Below are 24,026 nucleotides of genomic sequence, written 5' to 3'. Positions count from 1 at the left end.
TTAAAATTCAACTTGTAAATGTTTATAAGGAGAAAACTAAAATACTTGCCTTGTGCCTACCTACTTTTATATTTTATAGCAATATAAGTTTTTATTTTGATCGATATATTTTCTTATCAACAAAATGAAGATCAGAGTAAAACATGCATTTAGGTGCATTGAAAAAATCGAACGAAAATTGCATGTAAAAATACAAAAATAACTAAAAAAGAAGATTTTCTGCTAGCTAAATCGACTATTTACTGTAATTCTGATAGATATTGGGCAAACAAAACTCGGTACTTATGGTATCGAACATAATATAGTTTTCATATAAAATGCAATTTTTTGTGTTATCGTTGCTGATATTTGGTACGCGATATTTTCTTTATTATTTTGTTTACATCGACCACTGTTTCGCATTTCATGACTAATATTCCCCTTCACCCCCCTCCAACTAAGCGTAAAGCTTATGTGAGAAATGGGTAGAATACAAAGCCTTCATATTCCAAATGAAATTTGACACAAAAAGTTAAAATGGCGCGTGAGGAATGATTTTTTACATCTTATTTCAGTTTCCACAAGAGCAGCTAAACCTAGAAGCATAAACCTAGCCTTAGACACAGTGTTAGAATTCGACAAATCATCTGACGTTGAATTTATTGACCAAGTCCAGGGGATCTTAACTAAAGTAAAAAATGTTATAAAACATAATCCAAAACAAGATGTTGAATCTGCAAGGCGGGTGAAGAGATTCATGGAAGAGGTAATTGGTACTGTACTTTCTTTCAACGATGACGATTTGAAGGAAATAGTTGAAATAGTTAACAATGAAATCCGAGAAATCGATCATAATAACCCACTCAAAGAAAATTTTAGAAGACATTTAAGGAATGAATTAGATAGCATTAAAGTGAAACCAGCTACAACAATAAGGAAAAAACTAGATAGACTTCTAAGAAAAGTACAAAAAGATTATTATAATAATATCTTTGGATTCACTAATACGTTAAATAAAAGAGAAGCACAAGATAAATTGGCTAAGTACATTATGAAATTAAAAATGTTGCGACCAAACTCTCCAAAAAGTAAGGAATTGCAACATATCATTAGGCAAGCTGTACAGTGTGTAATCGACTACTTTTTTAATCTGTCCAAAGATACTAAAAGAAAAGTAGTAGCAAGAGTTAAAGATTATTTTCGCGATGAATTTTCAACCACCAATAATGATAAAATTTATCAACGTATAGAAAAACAACCTCGTAAGGTTAAAAAAGGACCAAAATCAGTTTTACGAAATAGTGAAGACACAAAATCGGTAGAAAATATTGATATTGAAGAAATAAGTTTTAAATCACATCATGATAAATATAAACCACAATTGATACAAGATAGAAGTGAAGATACTGAATTCTCAACAAAAACATTTGGTAAACGTGAAAATGTTACAGTTGAAAAAGATAACGAAGAAGCAGTTTCAATAGAAAAATTAGCAAAAAGGGAAAGCAATGCAATAACAGAAGAAAGCAATATAAAATCAAAATATTTTATCGATAATAATCCACAAGTTACATATATAAAAGATAAGCGAGGTCATAATAATAAAACTAAGACGAGAAGTAAAAATGCTAATATAAAACACTCAAAAGGGAAACTTACACATAATATTATGACATTATATCCAGAAAATATTGAAATGGAAAATAGAAATTCAAAAGTCCGTTTTAAAGCTAAGGTACCTTTAAAAGAAGGTAAGATTAATAAAGCTAAAAAGGACAAAACATTAAATTATGTAGCTATAAGTCATAGTGCAGAAATAAATGTTCATTTAAAAAATGATAAGATCCAATTCAGCTTCGACCATAGTAAAGATCATCTAAAGAAAGATGCTCTGATGAAAGTTAGAGCATTCAGGTAAGGTTCATAAAATAATAGTTTTATCTTGTAGTGAATATTTTTCAGTCCCTTTATACTTCGGATGACACAATAAGCCGTTCATCATGTATCTAAAAGTGATTTCATCTTTAATCGATTGGTAGATTCAGATGGGAATCACTTTTTTCAATTTAAAACAGCTGTAGCACATCAAATCATGATGATTTGATTATTTTTGTCCAGTTCCCGGTGTTTGATGTCAAACACCGAGAACTGGACAAAAATAATAATACAGACAATGTAATTACACTTTCAGACAAAAACTTATCGAAAGCAGAACAATCAGAGATAATAAAAACACGAACGAACTTCATTCAGAAAATCTGAATTTCAAAACTAACAAATTCGCATCACCAAAAACTTCATTTGCATACTTTGGAAATCTTTTTAAAAGTACAACTCTCGATCAAAGTGATTCCAGACAATTTTCTGGCAGCAATATTGAGTACAAAAGTGAGACTGGAAATATTGAAAATTTCAACGTAATATCTATGTACAGACGTGGCAAAGAAGCTTATACTGCAGAAAATAAACCTGATAAAAAGCTCAAAACGATTGAATTCACAACTGAAAGCTATGACAGGCTTGTAGAAGAAGATGATATTGAAGAAAATTATGCCAAGAAAATTATTGAAACAAATGAAAATAATGAAAAACTTGAAGAATTCAATTTTGAAAATAAACCTAATAGAATTCTTAAAACAATCGAAATAACGACTGAAAATAATATTTTTTTGAATAACGAAGGACGTACAAAAGAGCCTAAAATAATTATTGATGAAGTGAGTTTGAATAATACAACAGATGATATCAATGTGACAAGTAAATCAAATATGTATATGGACAACAAAACAATCCCTGCAATCGATGAGGATTATTCTATGGAACTTACGACTAAAAAAATATTTCAGAATATTGACGAAGTTTTGGCACCTGTGACTTTTTACCCAAAAGCAGAAAACAATATTTTTAAAGACAGAAGCGATATTCACAAAATTAGGCGAAATAAAAATGTAAGAAACGGTACTAAAATAACTAAAAAGGTAGTTGTGAATAAATCTACCCATAGAGTACCATGGCAATTCACTAATACTGCTGAGAAATTGCCTATAAAATTTACTGACACAAAAAATGCTGTTATAAATAAAATTAGTGGTACAAATAATCTTAGAAGAGGTATCCAAGAAACAGATTATATAACAAAAATGCAAAGTGATTTTAATTCTAACTATAAAAATAATAATCTCGGTCTAGATTTGAACTCAAATCAAACTACATTACATTATTTAAGAAGAGAACTTAATGATAACTCAAAAATCACAACAAGCATAAATAAAAACAATAAATCAAACATTGGTGACATAGTTAAAATAGTAAATATTCAAAAGGTAAACAGAAGACAAACAATGGTAAATCCAAAATTAACTACAAAATCATACAAAATAGATACGAAAAAAATTAATGATCATACAATAAATGGTTCGAGAACAAAATCAACTTTTGAACCAAGAACTACTGCAGTTGTATCAAAAGGTGGAAACTTAGACCAAGAATTACAAATCAATAATGAAATAAACAGTACAGATTTTAATCCAAATTCTTTTGATATTAAGAAAACCATAAACGGAAAAGATATTAAATTAAGTAATACAAAAATAAATGTTCCTAGAAGACAGTTTAATGTGAATCCAAAAACGACTACACTGTTAGTTTTTAAAGATGAAAACCTAGATACAGAATTTAAGGAAGAAGTAGGAACTTCAGAAAATGGCCCTATTTCCTTTGATATTAAGCAATACTTAAAAAATCCAGAAGTAAGCGCTGTAGAAGATGAAAAGAAGAAGAAGGAAATAGAACAGAAGATGAAAGAAGAACTTGGTAATTTATTAACGTCGCCAGCTACTAACGCAACTAGGACTGAGGCGTATACAGATATCTTTGAGGTTATGGATAATGAATTTGATTTGGGGCCTTTGAAATAAATGATGTGAAAAATTTCAAGGAAACTACATAATCCATACTAATTACTAATATTAATAAATGCGAAAGTGTGTCTGTTTGCTAGCTTTTCACGGCCCTACAGTTTAAGCGATTTTGATGAAATTTGGTACAGAGTTAGCTTACATCCCGGGGAAGGACATTTTATCCCGCTATCCGGGCTACTTTTTATCCCGGAAAATCAAAGATTTCCCACGGGATTATCAAAGGCCCATACGTATTTATATGAAATTTGGTATAGAGGTAGGAAAGCGTCCCGGAAATTGACAAATCTCTGTTATCTATCGATAAGTTACTTAGCGAATTATTAGTAAAAAATGACATATTATAAATTTTTAATTAACAAGTTTAAGTAACTTATCAACAGATATATAAATCAACTGAATTACTAATTTTAAATATTTTATTATTAATTTAGCCGTAAATTCTGCACTGCATTTCCGTCATCAGAGTTCTATCCGTCATCCGTGAGAATACCAGCGATTATCTACGACACATGTCATAAGCTCCCATACAAAACAAAAAGGAACGTACTTTCACGGACTCGGATCGGATGAGTGCGAAACCGCCGTAAGGGTTTTCACGGATTAATAATGTGGTGGACTCTGGCCGAGACCGATAGAGCGTACTTTGACATTGCTCAGACTTTAAGTTAATACGAGACAGACTTATGTCAGCGATATAACGCGGTCTCGTTTTAACTTTGTCTTTTTATAAACAAACCATCCGTAAAAATCTAGAATAAAAAACTTTGTCCATTGTAGCTAAAGCGCTTTATTCACCATCCATCTTGTTGTACGTCCCGCCAAGGTCAGCTCAAGGTCGCGGTGCTGGATGTAGCAGACAGACCATCGTGCGCGCATCAAGCGTGAGAGAGAGAGAGACTGACGAGCACTCACGTTACGGTACCTCTAGTACCTCTAAATGGTAAAATCTGCTGTACAGCAAGTCTATTCACGATCAAGCATGCACGACGCAGGACGACTCTGCTGTACGTCCGCGCTATTCACTGTCTATCTGCACGACACGGGCGGTGGTGGGGGCGCTCGCTGGATGCTAAATTCATCCAGCACATCCAGCAAACAATTAATAATAATTATCGATGTACGTCAAGCCTATTCACGGTCTTCTTGCATCGTGCATCGTGCATCGCCTTGGCGGGACGTACAGCAAGATGGATGGTGAATAAGGCGCTTAAGTCTAAATTCGCTCCATAGATCTAATTATAGTAAACAACAGATAAATAAAAGACGTGAATAAAAAATACGTATTTATTGGAAGCTATAATAGTGTTGTAGTGGAGGTATGTGGGGATGTGGTGTCGAGGGACGGCGCCGCCGGTAGGGCTGCGCCCGCCCACGCGGGTGCTGCGCCCCGGCCGCGGCCTCCGCCAGACTGTCGACAAAATTGTTGATTGAGTCAAAGTCAAGCCCATTCGTTTAAATTGGGTATTAGACTCCAATTTTTTTATTACTTTATTATAAAAACTAGCTTATGCTCGCGACTTCGTCCGCGTGGACTACACAAATTTCAAACCCCTATTTCACCCCCTTAAAATTCAACCAGAATTTTCAAAAATCCTTTCTTAGCGGACGCCTACGTCATAATAGCTATCTGCATGCCAAATTTCAGCCCGATCCGTCCAGTAGTTTGAGCTGTGCGTTGATAGATCAGTCAGTCAGTCAGTCAGTCAGTCAGTCAGTCAATCAGTCAGTCAGTCACCTTTTCCTTTTATATATATAGAAGATAATGATGTAAACTGCAAAAACGAATTAAATCGATCAAATAACAAAAAAGTTATAAGCATTTAAATATTTCTGATTAGACAGAGATAGCGATATAGCATTTTGACGTCACACCTTACTAATGTAGCTTTTCGTGCGGTTTTATACAAATTTTCGTTTTGCGAGAAAGGGATACAATACCCTCCCACTCCAAAATTAAAATGCCTCTATCTTTATCCTAGTTTATAATAAAGTAATAATAATTATCAAATTCAAAAGTAGGAAAATACCCAATTGGGTACCATTGATTTTGATTTTTTTTTTTTTTATTCAGATACAAGTTAGCCCTTGACTGCAATCTCACCTGATGGTAAGTGATGATGCAGTCTAAGATGATAGCGGGCTAACCTGGAAGGGATATGGCAGTTTTTATTAAACCCGTACCCCTTTGGTTTCTACACGGCATCGTACCGGAACGCTAAATCGCTTGGCGGCACGGCTTTGCCGGTAGGGTGGTAACTAGCAACGGCCGAAGCCTCCCACCAGACCAGACCAGAAATTTAGAAATTATAAAATTCCAAACCCCTGCCAGGAATCGAACCCGGGACCTCCCACTAATAAGACCACAGCGCTCACCACTGCGCCAGGGAGGTCGTCAAAATTGATTGTCAATTGTTGAATTTGTAAGATAATGATGTAAAGCCTGACAAGAAATATAAAAAACTTGGCAAAGAAAGACACAAAAAGTTAAAATGGTGCGTGAGGAGTCATTTTTACGCACTATATATATATATATATATATATATATATATGTATATATGTAGTTTCTGACCTCCCTGGCGCAGTGGTGAGCGCTGTGGTCTTATTAGTGGGAGGTCCCGGGTTCGATTCCTGGCAGGGGTTTGGAATTTTATAATTTCTAAATTTCTGGTCTGGTCTGGTGGGAGGCTTCGGCCGTAGCTAGTTACCACCCTACCGGCAAAGCCGTGCCGCCAAGCGATTTAGCGTTCCGGTACGATGCCGTGTAGAAACCAAAGGGGTATGGGTTTAATAAAAACTGCCATACCCCTTCCAGGTTAGCCCGCTATCATCTTAGACTGCATCATCACTTACCACCAGGTGAGATTGCAGTCAAGGGCTAACTTGTATCTGAATAAAAAAAAAATATATATATATAAATATATATATATATATATATATATATACATATATGTAGTTGTCCTCACGTTGAGTTTGAGATGCACCAGTTTGTTGTGGTTGTACAGAGCCGCCTGGTAGCCGAAGGCGGCGGGACAGGACACGCAGCGGAACGGTCTCTCCCCGCTGTGGCTACGCAGGTGACCCTCTAGACTTTTCTTAGTCTGTGGAAAAATATTACAATTTACCACAGATATGTCTAGATTTAAATGGAAAAGCTTGCAATTATTTGGGTAATATTAAAAAAAACCGTTTTTAAACGGTTTTTTTTAATATTACCCAAATAATTGCAATTTAATATCATTTTTTTTTAATCTTTATGTTATTGGTGTAGTAAGTAATAAATGGATTTATTAAAATAAAATAAAAAAACGAAAAAAGGATTAAGTATATAGGTACCTACTTGTTTACTGTAATTATAAGCAAAAAAAAAATACTTGTATAGAAATAGGAACATGTTTGTAATGTATGTCTGTATCAATCCAACATTGTAAATTTAGATTTTCAGTAATAAAGGCTTTATTATTATTATTGTTATTTATGTCTAGATTTGCAACTAGCGTGGCCCCCTCAGTCCTCAGTCCCTCTCGCTCAAGCAGATTTTCTTACTTGTGAAATGTCATTCCTTCTACACTTCACGTTGTTTGTCAAACACTCACGTACAAATACATTTTGACAAACAAAAAAAAGTGGCCACAGTGATAAGGACAAAACATAATCATTATGTCACGTTCTAACAAGAGCTTTAATGCATTTAGCTATCTCGCTCTAACAGTATGTGTCACAATAGGGCTACTTCTAACAGTCATTCTGTGCAATTGACTCACTCGCCATTTTAGCTCTATGTGTCAACTGTCATGTCAAAACTACGGTACGTGGTTTGATACATCCGGCCGCAAAAATTCAAATTTTAGTTAGTTTTTCGAAAATAGTAGACTAATCATACATCGAAGGCTTGTGGTAATGAGTTTTGCGGGCATAACATTTAAGGTTCGTACGCACCTGAGCGGCGCGGCGCGGCGCTTCAGTGAGCTTCATGTCGCGGCACAGAGCTTCAAAATATCATTTCTATCATTTTGTATGGCGCATATCGCACTAGAGCGGCGCGGCGCGGCGCTTCACCGCGCGTTGCCGCGCGGCACGGCTGGAGAGAATATTTTGAAGCGCACCGAAGCGACGCGCAGTGCAGTGACGCTAGTGCGACATACCCAGCGGCGCGGCGCGGCGCTTCAGTATGCGTACGTCGCTCGAATAAGATACACGCGCATCTTGTTAGGTATTTAAAGTACTTAGTACAGGCAAGAATCGGCAAGATAGACCTCAAAATAAATAACGTAGGTTTAATTTTTGACACATGACGTGTTCCTCATGCTCTTAGAAGTATATCCTCAAAGGTCCCAACCCCTAGGATGTCGGCTTCCCCCCTTCCCAGTGTCTAAATGTATAAAAATGTCTCTCCGAGCGTTATGAGAAAACATCAATGGTAAAAATAATCCTGATTAAATAACTATAATATATTATGTACATATTATACCTACCTACTTCATCTAGGTAGAATTAATAGTTTCGGAAATATGCCTACCTATTGTTGTACTTGTGTTTATATTATACTAGCTTATGCCCGCGACGTCGTCCGCGTGGACTACACAAATCTCGAACCCCTATTTTACCCCCTTAGGGGTTGAATTTTCATAAATCCCTTTTTAGCGGATGTCTACGTCATATTAGCTAGTTAGCTAGCCAGCATGCCAAATTTCAGCCCGATCCGTCAAGTAGTTTGAGCTGTGCGTTGATAGATCAGTCAGTCAGTCACCTTTTTCTTTTATATAGGTATTTAGATATAATATGTACCTGTGTTTACCTGCCTATTTTATATCTATTGCACATAAAACAAAGACATTTTGCGAAAATGCTTTTTCTAATGTAATTTCCACAGAACCTAAGGGACTAGCTGATGCCCGCAACTTCGTTCGCGTAGATGTAGGTTTTTTAAAAATCCCGTGGAAACTTTTTGATTTTCGGGATAAAACTAGCCTATGTGTAGGTACACATAGGCTACTTTTATCCTACAGGGTATAATCTATCTCAGGTATATAGGTACTAGTAGGTAATTCCCGGAAATGTGCTCACCTATAGAAAAATCTAAATCCACGCGGACGAAGTCGCAGGCATCATCTAGTTGCATTTTTTTTTAGATTTTTAATCCCGTGTGAACTCTTTGATTTTCCGGGATAAAAAGTTGCCTACCTCTGTCAATTCCCGGAATGCAAGCTACCTCTGGTCCAAACTTCATATAAATGGGCCTTTAACAATCCTGTGGAAATTCTTTCATTTTCCAGGATAAAAAGGAGCCTGTCCTTCCCCGGGATGTAATTCAACTTTGTACCAAATTTCATCCTGTTGAGCCGTGAAAAGCTAGTAGATAGACAGACAAATACACTTTTGCGTTGATAATAATATAAGTATGGATATGCATAAATATTTTTTTATAATTTCCATAAAAACTATCATCATCATCATCAACCGATAGATATGTCCACTGCTGGACATAGGTTTCTTGTAGGATTATATTACCGACCTGTGTGGTATACCTATTGTTTCTAATGTAATTTCCACAAAAACTATTAGGCAATAGCATAAAGAATTTTGTCTTCGACATTCTGAAGTAAATGTGAAATGGTACAGAGTCATTAAGAAGGCGAGGAAACAAAATGTGATATCCTTCTTGATAGCGTGACTTTGGTATGTCAGCAATCCATTTCTTCTTCTTTTTTAGGGTTCCGTACCTCAAAAGGAAAAACGGAACTCTTATAGGATCACTGTCTGTCTGTCTGTCTGTCCGTCTGTCTGTGAGTGAGTGAACTATACCAAGTGGGGTATCATATGAAAGGTCTTCACCTGTACATTCTAAAACAGATTTTTATTTATTTTTATGCATCATAGTTTTTAAATTATCGAAATCATACGACTGTAGTACGGAACCCTCATTGCGCGAGCCTGACTCGCACTTGGCCGGTTTTTTCTCTTCGATAATTCGTTCTTCTTCTGCACAACAAAGAAATAATAATCAAATCCTCTTCACTGTCGCTCATCTTGCGACGTTGTTGCTCGTACGCGAACGGGTGTAAAAGTGACGCGCAAGTGACGCGAGGTGCCGCGTACTGAAGTTGTAGTGCGGTAGGCACCGTCGAGCGGCCTGAGGTGAAGCGTTCTGCAGTCGGACTGAAGCGCCGCGCCGCGCCGCTCAGGTGCGTACGAACCTTTATGCATCTACATGTTTTTCCATAAAAAATTTCGTCAAAAATACTCATTTACTTCATATTTGTGCAAATCTGGGAAAATTCAGAAAATATCTTTCAGGAACAAAGGAGATCTTTATGGAGATAGCAGATTTGTAAAGCGTTGTCTGTCGTTGAGACCGACAAAACATCATATAGGTATGAGTGACAGAGACAACGCTCTACAAAGCCGAAATGTTCGTTGTACATTAGTTTCGGCCGTGTAGTGTGCAGATATACATACGGAGTAGGCCTTGCCGCACACGTCGCACACGTGGTCGCGCTTGGCGCGCGCGTTCCGGTGCAGCATCCGCACGTGCGTGCGCAGCACGGGCTTCGACGAGCACGCCTGCCGAATAAGACTTGCTCTCAACCACTGACTATAGTCTACGCATTTTAAACTGAGTCGTCGAGTTATCTGTGTTTCACTCACACTTACAGGTCGCAGGTAAGTGCGAGCGAAACAGACAGATAACTCGACTCAGTTTAAAATTCGTCGACTATACACAATATTTACTCATGAGTATCATCATGCTCAACCCATCGCCGGCTTACTACAGAGCACAGGTCTCCTCTCAGAGTGAGAAGGGTTTTGGCCATAGTCTACCACGCTGGCCATGTGCGGATTGGTAGACTTCACACACCTTTGAGAATGGTGGCGCCACCTGTTGGTACTTTTGGATAAACATAATTTGACAAGGTGTTCATGATTATTTTATCGACCTACCCTCCATTTTCCCCTTCGTGCACTTTCGCCTATGTTCGTGGTGTCAAATACAACGCCACGACGCCAGTATGTTCTGCGTGCTCCGCGAGACGCCCCGTTGACAACTGAGTCGCGTCCTCGTGTTCATACAACCCAATAAGGAAGGTGAATCCGTGTTCGCCGCTGTTCGTCTGAAGATACGCCCCAAAGTGTCCCGTGAAGTGAATTGTGCATTTGAGAGATACCCCTGAGTGCTTGTGCTGAGCCTGTTCCTGTCGAGGTTAGTGCACGAATCCTTTGTCCTTCATTTGCCCCTTTTTACCTGCGTGGACACCATCTAAATTCTAAAACAACCCGCATACAGTCCACTCCAGCTTTCGCTGTCGAAGGTGGACAGTGGCCCACGAATTTACACCAGAGAACCTTATGGAGAACTCTCAGGTGTGCAGGTTTCCTCACGATGTTTTCCTTCACCATTGAAGCAAGTGATATTTAATTAGGTACTTAAAAACGCACATAACTCCGAAAAGTTAGAGATGCGTGCCCGGGATCGAACCCCCGACCTCCGATTAGAAGGTGGACGTCCTAACCACTAGGCTATTTAGAATTAGCAAAAAGGGGGGTTTGACGTTCGCTAAAATTAAACTCTCGGTGGTATTACAAACGCTCGCCTACGGCTCGGGATACAAGAGAGGGTACTTACAAAATGACAGCCTTGTTCGGTGCAGTTTATAGGTGTCATCTTGAGGTGAACGGCCAAGTTGTGCTCCTCCAATCGTATCGCTTTCACGAACTTCTTGTCGCAGAGAGTGCAGGCGTGCCTTCAAACAAATAGGTATAGTACATTATGGTACAAGTGTGTAATGTTGGTGATTACCGCTGAGGCGCCATTGAGACCCGAGCGTGAGGGTGACGTGTATCATACGACGTTTTTCAATACACTTGTGAAGAAAATAATACTAAAAAAGAGATTGCCCATTTTCTTAGGAGCTTTGGGCCCCCCCTAATTTAATTGTTATGTCACCATGGTTTTAATTTTATTTTGTAGACAAATAATTAGCTCTTTATATTCTGCAAACGATTTCTATTTATTCACCCTGGTTATAAAGAAATCTTATTTTTTATATTGCTGATATTGAGGTTATATTTAATTAATACTTCTTCAAAATAAATGCATGTTTACGATTCTAACTGTAATTGTGGATATTTTCAATAATAGATTGAAAAAAAGTCGTTATAAAACATAATCGTAAAAAAATAACACATTTAAAAAAAATTTAATTTAAGTTTTGACACGATGCCACAAAAGAGGGCCCGTTCATGGGCGATCTCCTTTACTTGTACTATTGAACACGAACTTTTTTGTATCGAAACTTTTTTAAGAACAAAGCAAGTCAACCAATAAAATAAAATAAAATAAAACTATAACTCACTTGTGAATAATAGCAATGTCATTGCAAGGTGTCATTATTTAGAAGAAAGAAATTAGAGCCACTTTATGAGCAAGTGTGTTGAAAAGTACATTGTACAACAAGGGCATAAAACAAGCCATTTTATCTGAGACCTGAGCCGAAGCCGAGGGCAGATATTCAAGTCGAGTGATGAACCTTCAAAGAAGTGTCACGTTAAATAAATGACTCACTTTAGCTTGGCGGGGTCCACGTGCTTGAGATTATATTTCATGTGTTGGTTGAACGACATCTTGTTTTTGAAGTTCATGTCGCACTGGAAATTAACACAGAAAACAAATATAATGCATACATTTTGAGAAAGGACTTGACATATTTATTTTGATTTTATTTTTATTTTTCATGTACCAAAATTGTAGTTACATAGAAGTAATAAATTAAGTTACATTGGAAATGCTTATCTCTAAATAGAGATTTCTTCCAGCCTCCCATTCAAGGTTCAAGGTAAGTAAGGCGTATTAAAAAGTGTAATTTCCTCTGCGCCAACTGTCAGTTGCGCGATTGCGGTACAATGACAGCTACAATGTCACGATCGCAATCACCTCTGATTGGTTGACGCTCGCTCACTATTGGCTACAATGCATTGTTGCAACAAGAATCGCACAAATTCAGCCAATCACGACAATTGAGATTGTAATAATGATTGATGCAGGTTTTACGGAATCGACCTGCAGGTTAAAAGTAAAAAAAACAAATACCTGTAGCCCTAATGTGACTCTTACAGTTAGAGCGAGATAGCTAAATGCATTTAAGCTCTAATTAGAACGTGACGAAATAATTATTTTTTGTCACCACCGCGGCCATTTTTTTTTTGTTTGCCAAAATGTATTTGTACGTGAGATTTTGGCAAACAACGTGAAGTGAGGTTATGTTGACTCAAGTATTGTAAATAAATGATTCGTTTTGTAGTTTTGTTGTTTTTGGAGTTATTGTGCAATGGTGGGTTGCAGTAGAATAGAATAGAATAGAATAGAATAGAATGTTTTTTTATTCATGTAAACTTTTTACAAGTGCTTATGAATAGTCAGGTAGTTTTAATTTACCACTGGTTCGGAATGCCGTTCCCACCGAGAAGAACCAGCAAGAAACTCGGCGGTTGCTCTTTTTAATTTTTCAATTTACAATGTTATTATACCGTACTATACAAGCCATTGCAGCCCCGTGCATTGCTGGAGCGAGTCAAATCCAAGCTTTTTTATCGTTTACATAGTCTGCGACTGTATAATATGCTTTTTTTAGGAGCATACTTTTAACACATTTTTTAAACTTGTGTAAAGGCAAGTCCAAAATTGCTTGTGGCATTTTATTATAAAATATTACACTCATTCCCACAAATGACTTTCGCACCTTCCAGAGGCGGAGCGCAGGAGTAGCCAGCTTATTTTTGTTTCTAGTTTGCCTATCATGGAGATCACTGATTTTTTTGTAACTGTGAATGTTTTGTCGTACAAAAATTATATTATTGTAAATATATTGGGAAGCTACTGTAAGAATACCTATTTCCTTAAATATCTCTCGTAGGGAATCGCGCGGTTTTAAATTATAAATTGCACGTATTGCCCTTTTTTGTAATACGAATATTTTCCCAATATCTGCCGCTTTACCCCACAGCAAGACTCCGTAAGACACAATACTGTGGAAATAGGCAAAATACACAGTATACTAGTAACTAGTAACTAGGCTACAATAGCCGAAGCGAACGTGAAACAGACGAAATAACATTTGACAAGTAAGTACTTCTGCTTGAGCGAGAGGGACTGAGGAGGCCATGCTAGTTGCATATCTGTATATATCGGTGCGTTCATATAACACTGCTGCTGATTCTGAGCATACCTAAATATTAGAGTATTTGCATCTTCTTCTTACCAATGTAACATGAGAAGGACATACACAGTTTGACAGTTTTAAATTTAATTTAGAGCTGTCAAACCTCGTGATTTTAGCTGCCAGTCGCGAGCCTATTGTTTAAATTTGTAGCGTGCACTAAAATTTAGACTATTTAAATGTAAATTTCATGTTCTGTCCTTTTTTTGGCAATATTAAAAAGAAAAGGATGCAGATACTTTTGACGACCTCCCTGGCGCAGTGGTGAGCGCTGTGGTCTTATTAGTGGGAGGTCCCGGGTTCGATTCCTGGCAGGGGTTTGGAATTTTATAATTTCTAAATTTCTGGTCTGGTCTGGTGGGAGGCTTCGGCCGTGGCTAGTTACCACCCTACCGGCAAAGCCGTGCCGCCAAGCGATTTAGCGTTCCGGTACGATGCCGTGTAGAAACCAAAGGGGTATGGGTTTAATAAAAACTGCCATACCCCTTCCAGGTTAGCCCGCTATCATCTTAGACTGCATCATCACTTACCATCAGGTGAGATTGCAGTCAAGGGCTAACTTGTATCTGAATAAAAAAAATAAAAATAAAAATACTCAAAATTTAGTTTAGAGAAAGACAAGAGAATCGGCGCCACTGTCTCGTTCTAACAGTGTCAAGTCAAAGTGTATAGATGTCAGTTTGCGAGTTATGAGCGAACAAACAAACACACCTCGTGGCAGTAGAGCTGCGCGCTGGCGTCGTGCGAGATGAGATGCAGCTCCATGGCCTTCTTGAAGAGGAACATTTTGTCGCACCGCGGGCACGCGTGCTCCTTCTCTCCTTTGTGTATACTGGAAACAAAAATACCGTTGTTTTAACGTTTAGGTGCTAGCGAACAGTGGCGTGCACAGGAGTTTAAGCCAGGGTATGCATTTAGGTATGAACTTATTTTACGGCAGGTTAAAATGAAAAATAAGCATTGATTTATTACAATGAGGGTAAGCAGTGCGTTTATGCCTCTATGAGCTGCACGCCACTGCTAGCGAAACGCTACAAAGAACGGCTTCTGATGCATCCGAATCCACCAGCCACCAGACTCTTAATTGAGGACTACCCGAGGTGCCTAAAGAGGAAATGTGTTCTCGATCTCGCTTCTTGATAGGCAATAAAGAGTTGAGTGCTGGCTCCTCAAGAGGAGCAGCCGCTACAAAACAATAAACAAAATAAATAAATAAAAATAAAAAGAGCCTTTATTGCAGTGTTAAGTATTTACAGGTTTTTCTTATTACTAGGTAAATAATGCATTGAATACTTAAAAATTATTGCATTAAGGATTATTTACATTAACATTTTTTGTTGTTTTTTTTTTTTTATTTTATGTTCTGCGTGTCCATCGACATAGGCCTCCTCTAAACTTTTCCAAATGGTTCTATTTCTGGCTAACCTTGTCCACATACCACCAACCAAGTTTCTTATGTCATCCTCCCACCTTTTAAATTGTCTCCCCCTTTTTGTAAGACCTTTTTGTCTTTTTTTTTGTTGTTTTTTGTTTCTGGGGTACCATTCTAGAACTTTTATGGTCCATTTTTCTATGTTATCTCTTATCATGTGCCCTGACCATCTCCATTTTAATTGTTTTATTAAAAAAAAAAATTTAAGAATGTAGAAAAAAAAAAAAAAAAAAACAATAACCTACACCTAATTTGCTAAAAGTCCTCGGACTGATCGCAAATCACTAAATTAAAAAAATTAAACTTCGCGACTTCGTCCGCGTGGATTTAAGTTTTTCAAAATCCCGTGGGAACTCTTTGATTTTCCGGGATAAAAAGTAGCCTATGTCCTTTTCCAGGTCTTAATAACCATGCAAAAAATCACGTTGCTCTGTTGCGACGTGATTGAAGGACAAACAAACACACTTTCGCATTTATAATAAGAGTACTGATAATAAAAAATAGCGTTTTTTAGGATTCTGTACTTCAAAAGGAAAAAGGAACCCTTACAGTATCACTTAGTTGTCTGTCTGTCCGTCGTGTCTGTCAAGAAAACCTATAGGGTACTTTCCGTTGACCTTTTTTTTCGAGGGGGAAATCTTCTTAAGATACCCACTCGGGTTATGTGGGATTTCTACCCACTTCCCGATTTCTAACCTCCTTGGTGGTCCTCCTCAACTTGCCGTTGACGTAGAAACATGAAATTCGGCAGGTAGGTAGAAGGTAGGTCTTATAATACAAGTAAAGTGAAAAATCCGAAAACCGTGAATTTGTGGTTGTATTATAAAAAATATAGGTATCATAAAAAGTTTTAATTACAGCGCCATCTATATGTGATTTGATAAATTAATTTTAATTTACAGCGCCATCTATTTGTGATTTGATAAATTAATTTTAATTTACCAAATCACATATAGATGCCTGTTGTCATTATCTCGCAGTGTTGCACAGAAAAATGTTAATATCTTGTACGGAACCCTTCCTGTACGAGCACGACTCGCACTTGACCGGTTGTTTTTATTAAATAACTAGTTTTTTCCCTGTGAGAGGAGCCCCGTGCTCGGTAGTGCACCGGCGACGGGTCGGTACTCACAACAGATGCGTCCTCAGCGAGTCCTTGTTCCTAAACATTTTTCCACACACTTCACACTTCTGCTTCTCCGAATGAGTTTTTATGTGATTCCTTAATCTTCCCAGACTTCTGGAAATTAAAAAATAATAATTTAATATTTATTATTTATCTACTAGCTGATGCCCGCGACTTCGTCTGCGTGGATTTAGGTTTTTGAAAATCCCGTGGGAACTCACTAATTTTCCGGGATAAAAAGTAGCCTATGTCATTCTCCAGATCTTTGACTATACCCATGCAAAAAATCACGTCGATCCGTTGTGCTCTGTTTCGACGTGATTGAAGGACAAACCAACAAACAAACACACTTTCACATTTAAAATAGGGGTAGTGATACCCATATTATAAATGTGAAAGTGTATTTGTTTATCGGTTGAGGTGATTTTTTTGCATGTGTATAGTGAAAGGCCTGGAGAGTGACATAGGCTACTTTTCATCCCGGAAAATCAAAGAGTTCCCCCGGGATTTTCAAAAACCTAAATCCACGCGGACGAAGTCGCGGGCGTAAGCTAGTAACAAGTAAAGGTGATTTCTGCAAATTTTGGTGTGTGTGTATGTGTGCCTTAGTGTGTATTTATGCGTGTGTTTTTCTGTATGAATGGATTATTTCAAAGTGACGATGTTTTCCGTGTTCGTATTAGCTGGACAGTCTGAACAAGGTACTCACGTCTCGGTGTGCCCGCACGCGCTGCACGTGTGCACGGGCGTGTTGCCCCCGTGTACGCGCGCGACGTGGTCGGCCGCCACCTCCGCGCGCGACCAGACGTCGCCGCAGAACCGACAGCGCCATCTGTGACGTGTACAAACGTACACCTTAGAGCGTCGCTTAAACACGAGTGAGTTTAAAAACCGAGCCGCAGACAAGTTTTTTAAATTTTTAATAACTTTTTTTATTTTATTTTTATTAAAAATAATTTTAGCCAAGTTGCCGACTAATATTCCCTTTTCCCCTCCAACTAAGCGTAAAGCTTGTGCTGAGTAGGTACGACAATAGTGCAACGGGTGAGATTTGCACCGGCGACCTTTCGGTTTTCAGTCCGCTCCTTGAACCGTTGAGCTATCGAGGCTCTAACTTATACCTATACCTAATTATGTAGTGTTTCAAACATTGCTTTATCTCACATCTTAAAATCCAAACCACAAAATCTTGGTAACGTAATATTTTGTAAGCTTTTTTTCGTAAGTATTGCAGGAAAAACATTCAAATAAATACCTTCACAATATTTACACGTAAACCGCTGTACGCTTGACCCTTCTAATAATCTTTATACCTAATATGAATAAAGTGTGTACAGTTCTTGCAATTCACGAAGGCGAGTGAACTGTACTTGTGGTTACGTCGTATACACGGGCATTGCGTAAGTGTGCGTGCGTGTCGGACCAATCAGGCGCGAGCAAACGCTCGCTAACGCACACATTCACTGTACCTTACATATGAGCCACTCGTCTTCGTGAAATGCAAGAACTATAACAGTGTATAACTCAATCATAAAACCCATTTTTTTTCTTAAATATCTGCACTCGCCTTCGGCTCGGGTAGATAAACGTCTCAGATAAAATGGCTTGTTTTATGTCCTTGTTGTACAATCTACTATTTCCACGCGGATTTCGCCGAGTAAGATAAAAATATATGTTTTACCTGGAAATATGTCTTCTGCGGTGCGCTTTGAGAGCGCACGAGTTTTTTAACCGCACGCGACACACGCTGCACTCTTCTGTCCCGTACGACTGTGCACAGAGAGAAAGAGATAGAGATTTGTGTTACCGAAATAATTAGTTTACTAAATCACATGTAGATGGCACTGTCAGTTATTAACTTGCAGTGCTGCACATAAAAGTGTTATACTATCTTGCACAATGGTACGGAACCATTCGTGTGCGAGTCCGACTCGCACTTGACCGGTTTTTCTAGGGTGCCAAAGGGATCCTAAACCTCCACTGTCCGTCCGTCCGTCTTCTCTCAGCGTCAGCGGACTGTCTCTCGAACTGTAATAGGTAGAAAGCTGAAATTTTCACAGTATGTGTGAACTATAACATTTATTTCTTTACTTGTGCTACAAGACCTATCTACCTACTTATCAAATTTCATGATTCCAGGCCAATGGGAAGTACCCTACAGGTTTTCTTAACAGACACGACAGACAGACGGACAGACAGACAGATAACAAAGTGATCCTATAAGATTTGCTTTTTTCCTTTTGAGGTATGGAACCCTAAAAAAGAATAGTGATCTGTCTTATATGATGATACGGAACCTTTCGTGTGTCAGTCGGACTCGGACTTGACTGTTTTTTATTAAAATTCCATTAAATGTGGTGATATAAAGTGGTGATAAAAATATCTACGACATGTCAAGGTCAAAGTCAAAGTCAAATGATTTATTCAAAATAGGTAATAAATAACTCTTTTTGAAAGTCAGATGTTGGATTTCTAAGATATAGTGGTGATAATTATTTCGCAAACTTAAAACTAAAGCTACGAGGGTTCCAAACGCGCCCAGGTCTTAGAAGAGCCCACAACAAACTCAGCCGGGTAATCTTTTTATTATCACCACTTTACAAAATTATTGAAACTTATTAGAACTATCACAAAGTCGTTAAGCAACTCATTAACAAGCTTGCTTATCATTTAAATAATCCTTTACATTGTAATAGGATTTTTCAATTAGTTTACGTTTTATGAAAACTTTGAACTTGTTGAGAGACATCTCCAATATGTCTTCTGGAATGACATGATATGTCAAGCTCCCATACAAAACAAAAAGTAACGTATTTTCACGGACTCGGACCGGATGAGTGTGTAACCGCCGCCGTAGAGCTTTTGGTAGGAGTAGAGTAGGTACGACAATAGTGCAACGGGTGGGGTTTGAACCAGTGGCCTTTCGGATTTCAGTCCGCTCCTTTAACCGCTGAGCTATTGAGGCTGATATAAAGCTAGGCGCTCACCGGGTCGTGCTTCTTGGAGTTGTGGTCGTCCAGCTTGCAGCGGTGGTTGAAGCCCACCACACACGAGTAGCAGCGGTGCTCGTGACGCAGGAACACGTGGCTCCTCACAGCTTTCTGACGCTCCGCTTCCACCTGACACATCCATCATCAGTACCCGTACTACAACATTTTACGTCTCACCAAACCAAACCAAACTCGAGAGTCGAAATACTTCCGCGTTACAGTAAACTGGATCTTAAATGCCTTGTTTTAAAGCTCAAGTTTGTCTACACTTCTACAGCCAGCGCTCCAAGCGGAAACATTGCGAAATTAAAATCAGTGGCATTGAATATTTGACTTCAATTCAAGGCTGTGTAGGTCCATTTTACTGTAACGCGGAAGTATTTCGACTCTCGAATTTGGTTTGGTTTGGTGAGACGTAAAATCTTGTACTACGGGTACTGGTCTGGTAGGAGGCTTCGGCCGTGGCTAGTTACCACCCTACATACCATCCTTCCAGTCGGAAGGAAGGTATGTAGGGGGGAGGGAGGGGGGTTACTTGTACCCTCATTCCAGCAAATGAATCTTATTCTTTTATGCCTCTGTTTCCATGTGTCTGTGTGTCTTTGTTTTTAAATAGAAATAACGAGCAGACAGGTCACCTGATGTTAAGTAATTACCGCCGCACATGAACATTTGCAGCACCAGAGGAACCGCCGATGCGTTGCCGGCCTTTTAGGAATTAGTTGGTCCGCCCCTTGAATAACCCCATGTTGTAATCTAGTGGGAACACCACCGATGGGAGTTGGTTCCACAGTTTGCACGTGCGTGGAAAGAAGGATCTGGCGCAGCGGACGGTCGAAGTGCACCAGACACCCAGGTGGTGAGGGTGAAATTCCTTACGGTGGCGCGCGGTGCGGTTGTAGAAAAAGGAGGGTGGAATGAGATCAAAAAGCTCTTGTATAAGGCTAGCTAGAACCCAGAGCCGTACAACCAGTTAAAAATAAGTTTGTACATGATTCTTGTCTTTGTGTGTGTGTGTGCGTGTCTCACCTCATCCCAGCTCAAGACGACCATCTCCAGATGTTCAGCATCAGCATTCAGCTTCTGCAGCTTGTTCTGCACCATAGCATTATTCACTACACCTGGAGATGCTTTCCGCTTTCTACCCTTTTTGCCCCTTTCCCCTAAAATAAATATAAAATCACTACCTATATTATAATCTGAAAGTGTTGGTTTGTTGGTTTGTCCTTCAATCACGTCGCAACGGAGCAACGGATCGACGTGATTTTTTGCATGGGTATAGTTGAAGACCTGGAGAGGGACATAGGCAACTTTTATCCCAAAAATCAAAGAGTTCCCCCGGGATTTTTAAAAACATAAATCCACGCGTACGAAGTCGCGGGCATCAGCTAGTGAATATATAAAATAAGCCATTGTACAATGCGACAAGGATATCTTGGCGCGTGGCGTAAATCGGAACTAACGTTGCCGTCAAGTGTCCCCTTTGTTCTTGTTTGAATAATCTAAGCCTTTGTTCTCCAACAGCGCCCCCCTGTCAATGTCATTCAAGTGCCAAGAGAGCCTTGTCGCACTGTATATGACTAGTTGTCACCTTCGCTCTTGTTTCTCCGTCTGCCTCTAGGCTTGGTTCTGTCCCCCTTGCTCAGTGGCTCGTCGTCCGACTCGTGGAAGACATTTGAGGGTTTGCTCCGTGTCCTGGACTTGCTCCTCTCCGGTGCAGGCACTTCTAGTATTGGATCACATTTTATATCAGTCTGCAAAATAAAACAGCGTACATATTTAAGAATCGGTTAAGTGTGAGTCGGACCCATACACGAAGGGTTCCGTACCATTTACCATTAATGAGGAGGTTTCCAGGCAACGTTCGAGAAAATTTTCATAGATGGCGCTGCAAACTTCCACCACTAAAGATAAAAAATAATACCTATATCTATATCATCTATGCTTTAAATTTTTAAATTTAAATCGGATGCGAAATTAATTGATTACTTCTATTATAGTTCACAAATTTTGTGGGGAAGAAACGTAAGGAAACTGCAGTGCACGCCAGCTGTTACTCATCTATGTCATTGATTGACACGACCTAAACATAGCATATCATAGATCATTAAAGTGAAGATATAGGTATTATTTTTCATCTTTTGTGGTGGTAGTATTCAGCGCCATCTATGAAAATTTTATCGAACGTTGCCTGGAAACCGCCTCATTGTATTTATTTCTATTGCCGCTATTGTACGGGAGCGATGTGTGGGCTCGACCGTACCAAAGGGAGATCACGCATCGAGCGGTTGGTTGTGCTCGGTGGCGCCAGCTGGGCCGACGGTTGTGTCTTGAAACTTCTTTATATTATAGTCTAGACTAGATTGCAGAAAACTCCGTTAGTGCGAGTACTGTCGGCGGTACATTGCATACATACTACGTCATGAAATGTTATCGATTGAATAGCGCCATCTAGTTACATCTGTGGCAACCGCCACACTACAACTACAAATAATAACCCTAAAAATAAATAAATAAAACAAAGTTACCTTAATTTCCACTCCCTCAACATGAAGTTCCATCAAATCATCATTAAACCCTACATCATGTTCATCTCCCAAATCATCATCATCAGCCGAGTCGTCTTCTATCTTCACAAATGTAGTGGGGAATGTTGTGTCGTGGTCTACTTCTATTATGTTGTTGCATTCCGTTGTTTGAAGAGTTGATAGAGATTTTGATTGTGGTATCTAAAATAATTATTATTCATTTTTTATATTTTATAAATTCTTTATTTTTAATAAAAAAAAATACAAAACCTACATAATAATAATAAGCTGTCCGCCCGCCCGCCCGCAACTTCGTTTGCGTGGAATTAGGTGTTTTAAAAATACTCTTTGATTTTCCGGGATAAATGGTAGCCTATGTCACTCTCGGTCTTTATCTGTCATGCAAAAATCACGTCAATCCGTTTCACCGTTGTGACATGATTGAAGCACAAACCAACAAACAAACAAACTTTCGCATTTACAATAAGGGTACTCATTATAATGTTAATCTTAAATTATTTGATAACAAGCAGGCGGGTCACCTGATGTTAAGTGATTACCACACCACCCATGAACCAACTCCCATCGGCGGTGTTCCCACTAGATTACAACATGGGGTTATTCAAGGGGCGGACCAACAAATTCCTGAAAGGCCGGCAACGCAATGGTGGTTCCTCTGGTGCTGCAAATGTTCAGTGGCAGTAATCACTTAACATCAGGTGACCCGCCTGCTTGTTTGCTTACTATCTCTATTAAAAAAAACCAAGGGCATGTTAAGATGAAAGTAATACAAGTGACTTACTAGATATCTAACAAGGATGGTGTGAGCGCATCGCACTTGCCGCCTGAACCTCAGCAGCCTCTTGAACAGGGCTCTGCACTCCCAGCACAGCTGCACAAAGTTGTTGCAGTACTCCTGGAGACAAATTCATATCTTTTTTTTCAGATACAAGTTAGCCCTTGACTGCAATCTCACCTGGTGGTAAGTGATAATGCAGTCTAAGATGGAAACGGGCTAACGTGGGAGGGGTATAGCAGCATCGTACCGGAACGCTAAATCGCTTGGTGGTGCAGCTTTGCCGATAGGGTGGTAACTAGCCACAGCTGAAGCCTCCAGACCAGACTGGAAATTTAGAAATTGTAAAATTCTAAGCCCCTGCCGAGAATCGAACCCAGGACCTCCCACTAACAAGACCACAGAGATTACCACTGCGCCAGGGAGGTCGTCATATTTGGTATTACATACCTCATTCATATGATATTTTATCAAATATATTGTGGTAATATGTAGCAATGACATATTATGATGAAGCAGTGATAGTTTAGTGGTTAAAATATCTGTTTCTATTTGGCAGGGGGCGGGTTCAATCTAGAGCATGCTCCTCTAACTTTTTAGAGTGCACTATAAGCAGACATATAGAGCCATATGGCATCTAGGTAAATACTGACTTTAAAGAATATAAAACCTCAACCTGTATGCAAAGATTTTCAAAAAATCTTATACCTACATACAGAAATCGAATCTGTACTCTCTCTAAAAAAAAACACTAGTAATACTAATTATTACTTACTGTATCAAGAAAACTTAAATAAATCTTCAGAACTTCATCATCAACAACCGTTAGTTTTCTGTCCACACTGAGACAACCTTGGCAAACCATATTGTTTATTATGTTCACTATTTACTTTAAAAATAACGTATTTACTCGGGTATCGAGTTTAATTCAATAATAATTATAATTAATTTATAGAAATACATAGGCAAAGCACCAATAAAAAACAAAACAAAAACAAATCGATATTTTGTCAACTGTCAAATTATGTATCCATAGACCATAAA

At 38.7% G+C, this 24,026-nt stretch overlaps 2 protein-coding genes across 3 annotated transcripts; one reads left to right on the top strand and one right to left on the bottom strand.

Moving 5' to 3' along the window:
• Positions 1-1,042: 1,042 nt before the first annotated feature.
• On the top strand, positions 1,043-3,896 carry LOC138404381 (repetitive organellar protein-like). Its single transcript, XM_069508110.1, has 3 exons — positions 1,043-1,893; positions 2,414-2,736; positions 3,727-3,896. Exons 1-3 carry the CDS (start codon positions 1,043-1,045, stop codon positions 3,894-3,896), a joined length of 1,344 nt encoding a protein of 447 aa, XP_069364211.1.
• Positions 3,897-5,169: 1,273 nt separating this feature from the next.
• Positions 5,170-24,002, bottom strand: LOC117994878 (zinc finger protein 266-like). Of its 2 annotated transcripts, none has more exons than XM_069508402.1 (15): positions 23,758-24,002; positions 22,989-23,102; positions 22,187-22,387; positions 21,250-21,412; positions 20,688-20,821; positions 19,656-19,787; positions 18,350-18,438; positions 17,378-17,500; positions 16,675-16,782; positions 14,822-14,942; positions 12,460-12,542; positions 11,521-11,638; positions 10,356-10,460; positions 6,863-6,997; positions 5,170-5,307 (listed from the first exon to the last, which is right to left on the bottom strand). In XM_069508402.1, exons 1-15 carry the CDS (start codon positions 23,845-23,847, stop codon positions 5,194-5,196), a joined length of 1,830 nt encoding a protein of 609 aa, XP_069364503.1. In that variant the 5' UTR covers positions 23,848-24,002; the 3' UTR covers positions 5,170-5,193. The 2 variants fall into 2 exon arrangements, with proteins under 2 accessions (XP_069364503.1, XP_069364504.1); XM_069508403.1 differs by having other exon boundaries at positions 16,675-16,779.
• Between the last annotated feature and the right edge of the window lie 24 nt (positions 24,003-24,026).

This window comes from Maniola hyperantus, chromosome 28, assembly GCF_902806685.2.
Source record: "Maniola hyperantus chromosome 28, iAphHyp1.2, whole genome shotgun sequence".
Taxonomy (NCBI): Eukaryota; Metazoa; Arthropoda; class Insecta; order Lepidoptera; family Nymphalidae; genus Maniola; species Maniola hyperantus.
This window is presented reverse-complemented; position numbering and strand designations above follow the sequence as displayed.

Coding starts and splice junctions, on each gene's coding strand:
- LOC138404381 (XM_069508110.1), top strand. CDS start 1,043: ATGTTGCGACCAAACTCTCCAAAAAGTAAGGAATTGCAACATATCATT. Junction 1,894..2,413: donor ATGAAAGTTAGAGCATTCAG/GTAAGGTTCATA, acceptor ATCTATGTACAG/ACGTGGCAAAGAAGCTTATA. Junction 2,737..3,726: donor AGATGATATCAATGTGACAA/GTAAATCAAATA, acceptor TAAAAAATCCAG/AAGTAAGCGCTGTAGAAGAT.
- LOC117994878 (XM_069508402.1), bottom strand. CDS start 23,847: ATGGTTTGCCAAGGTTGTCTCAGTGTGGACAGAAAACTAACGGTTGTT. Junction 23,103..23,757: donor ATTTAAGTTTTCTTGATACA/GTAAGTAATAAT, acceptor ATTTGTCTCCAG/GAGTACTGCAACAACTTTGT. Junction 17,501..18,349: donor CGCAGAAGACATATTTCCAG/GTAAAACATATA, acceptor TACACGTCACAG/ATGGCGCTGTCGGTTCTGCG.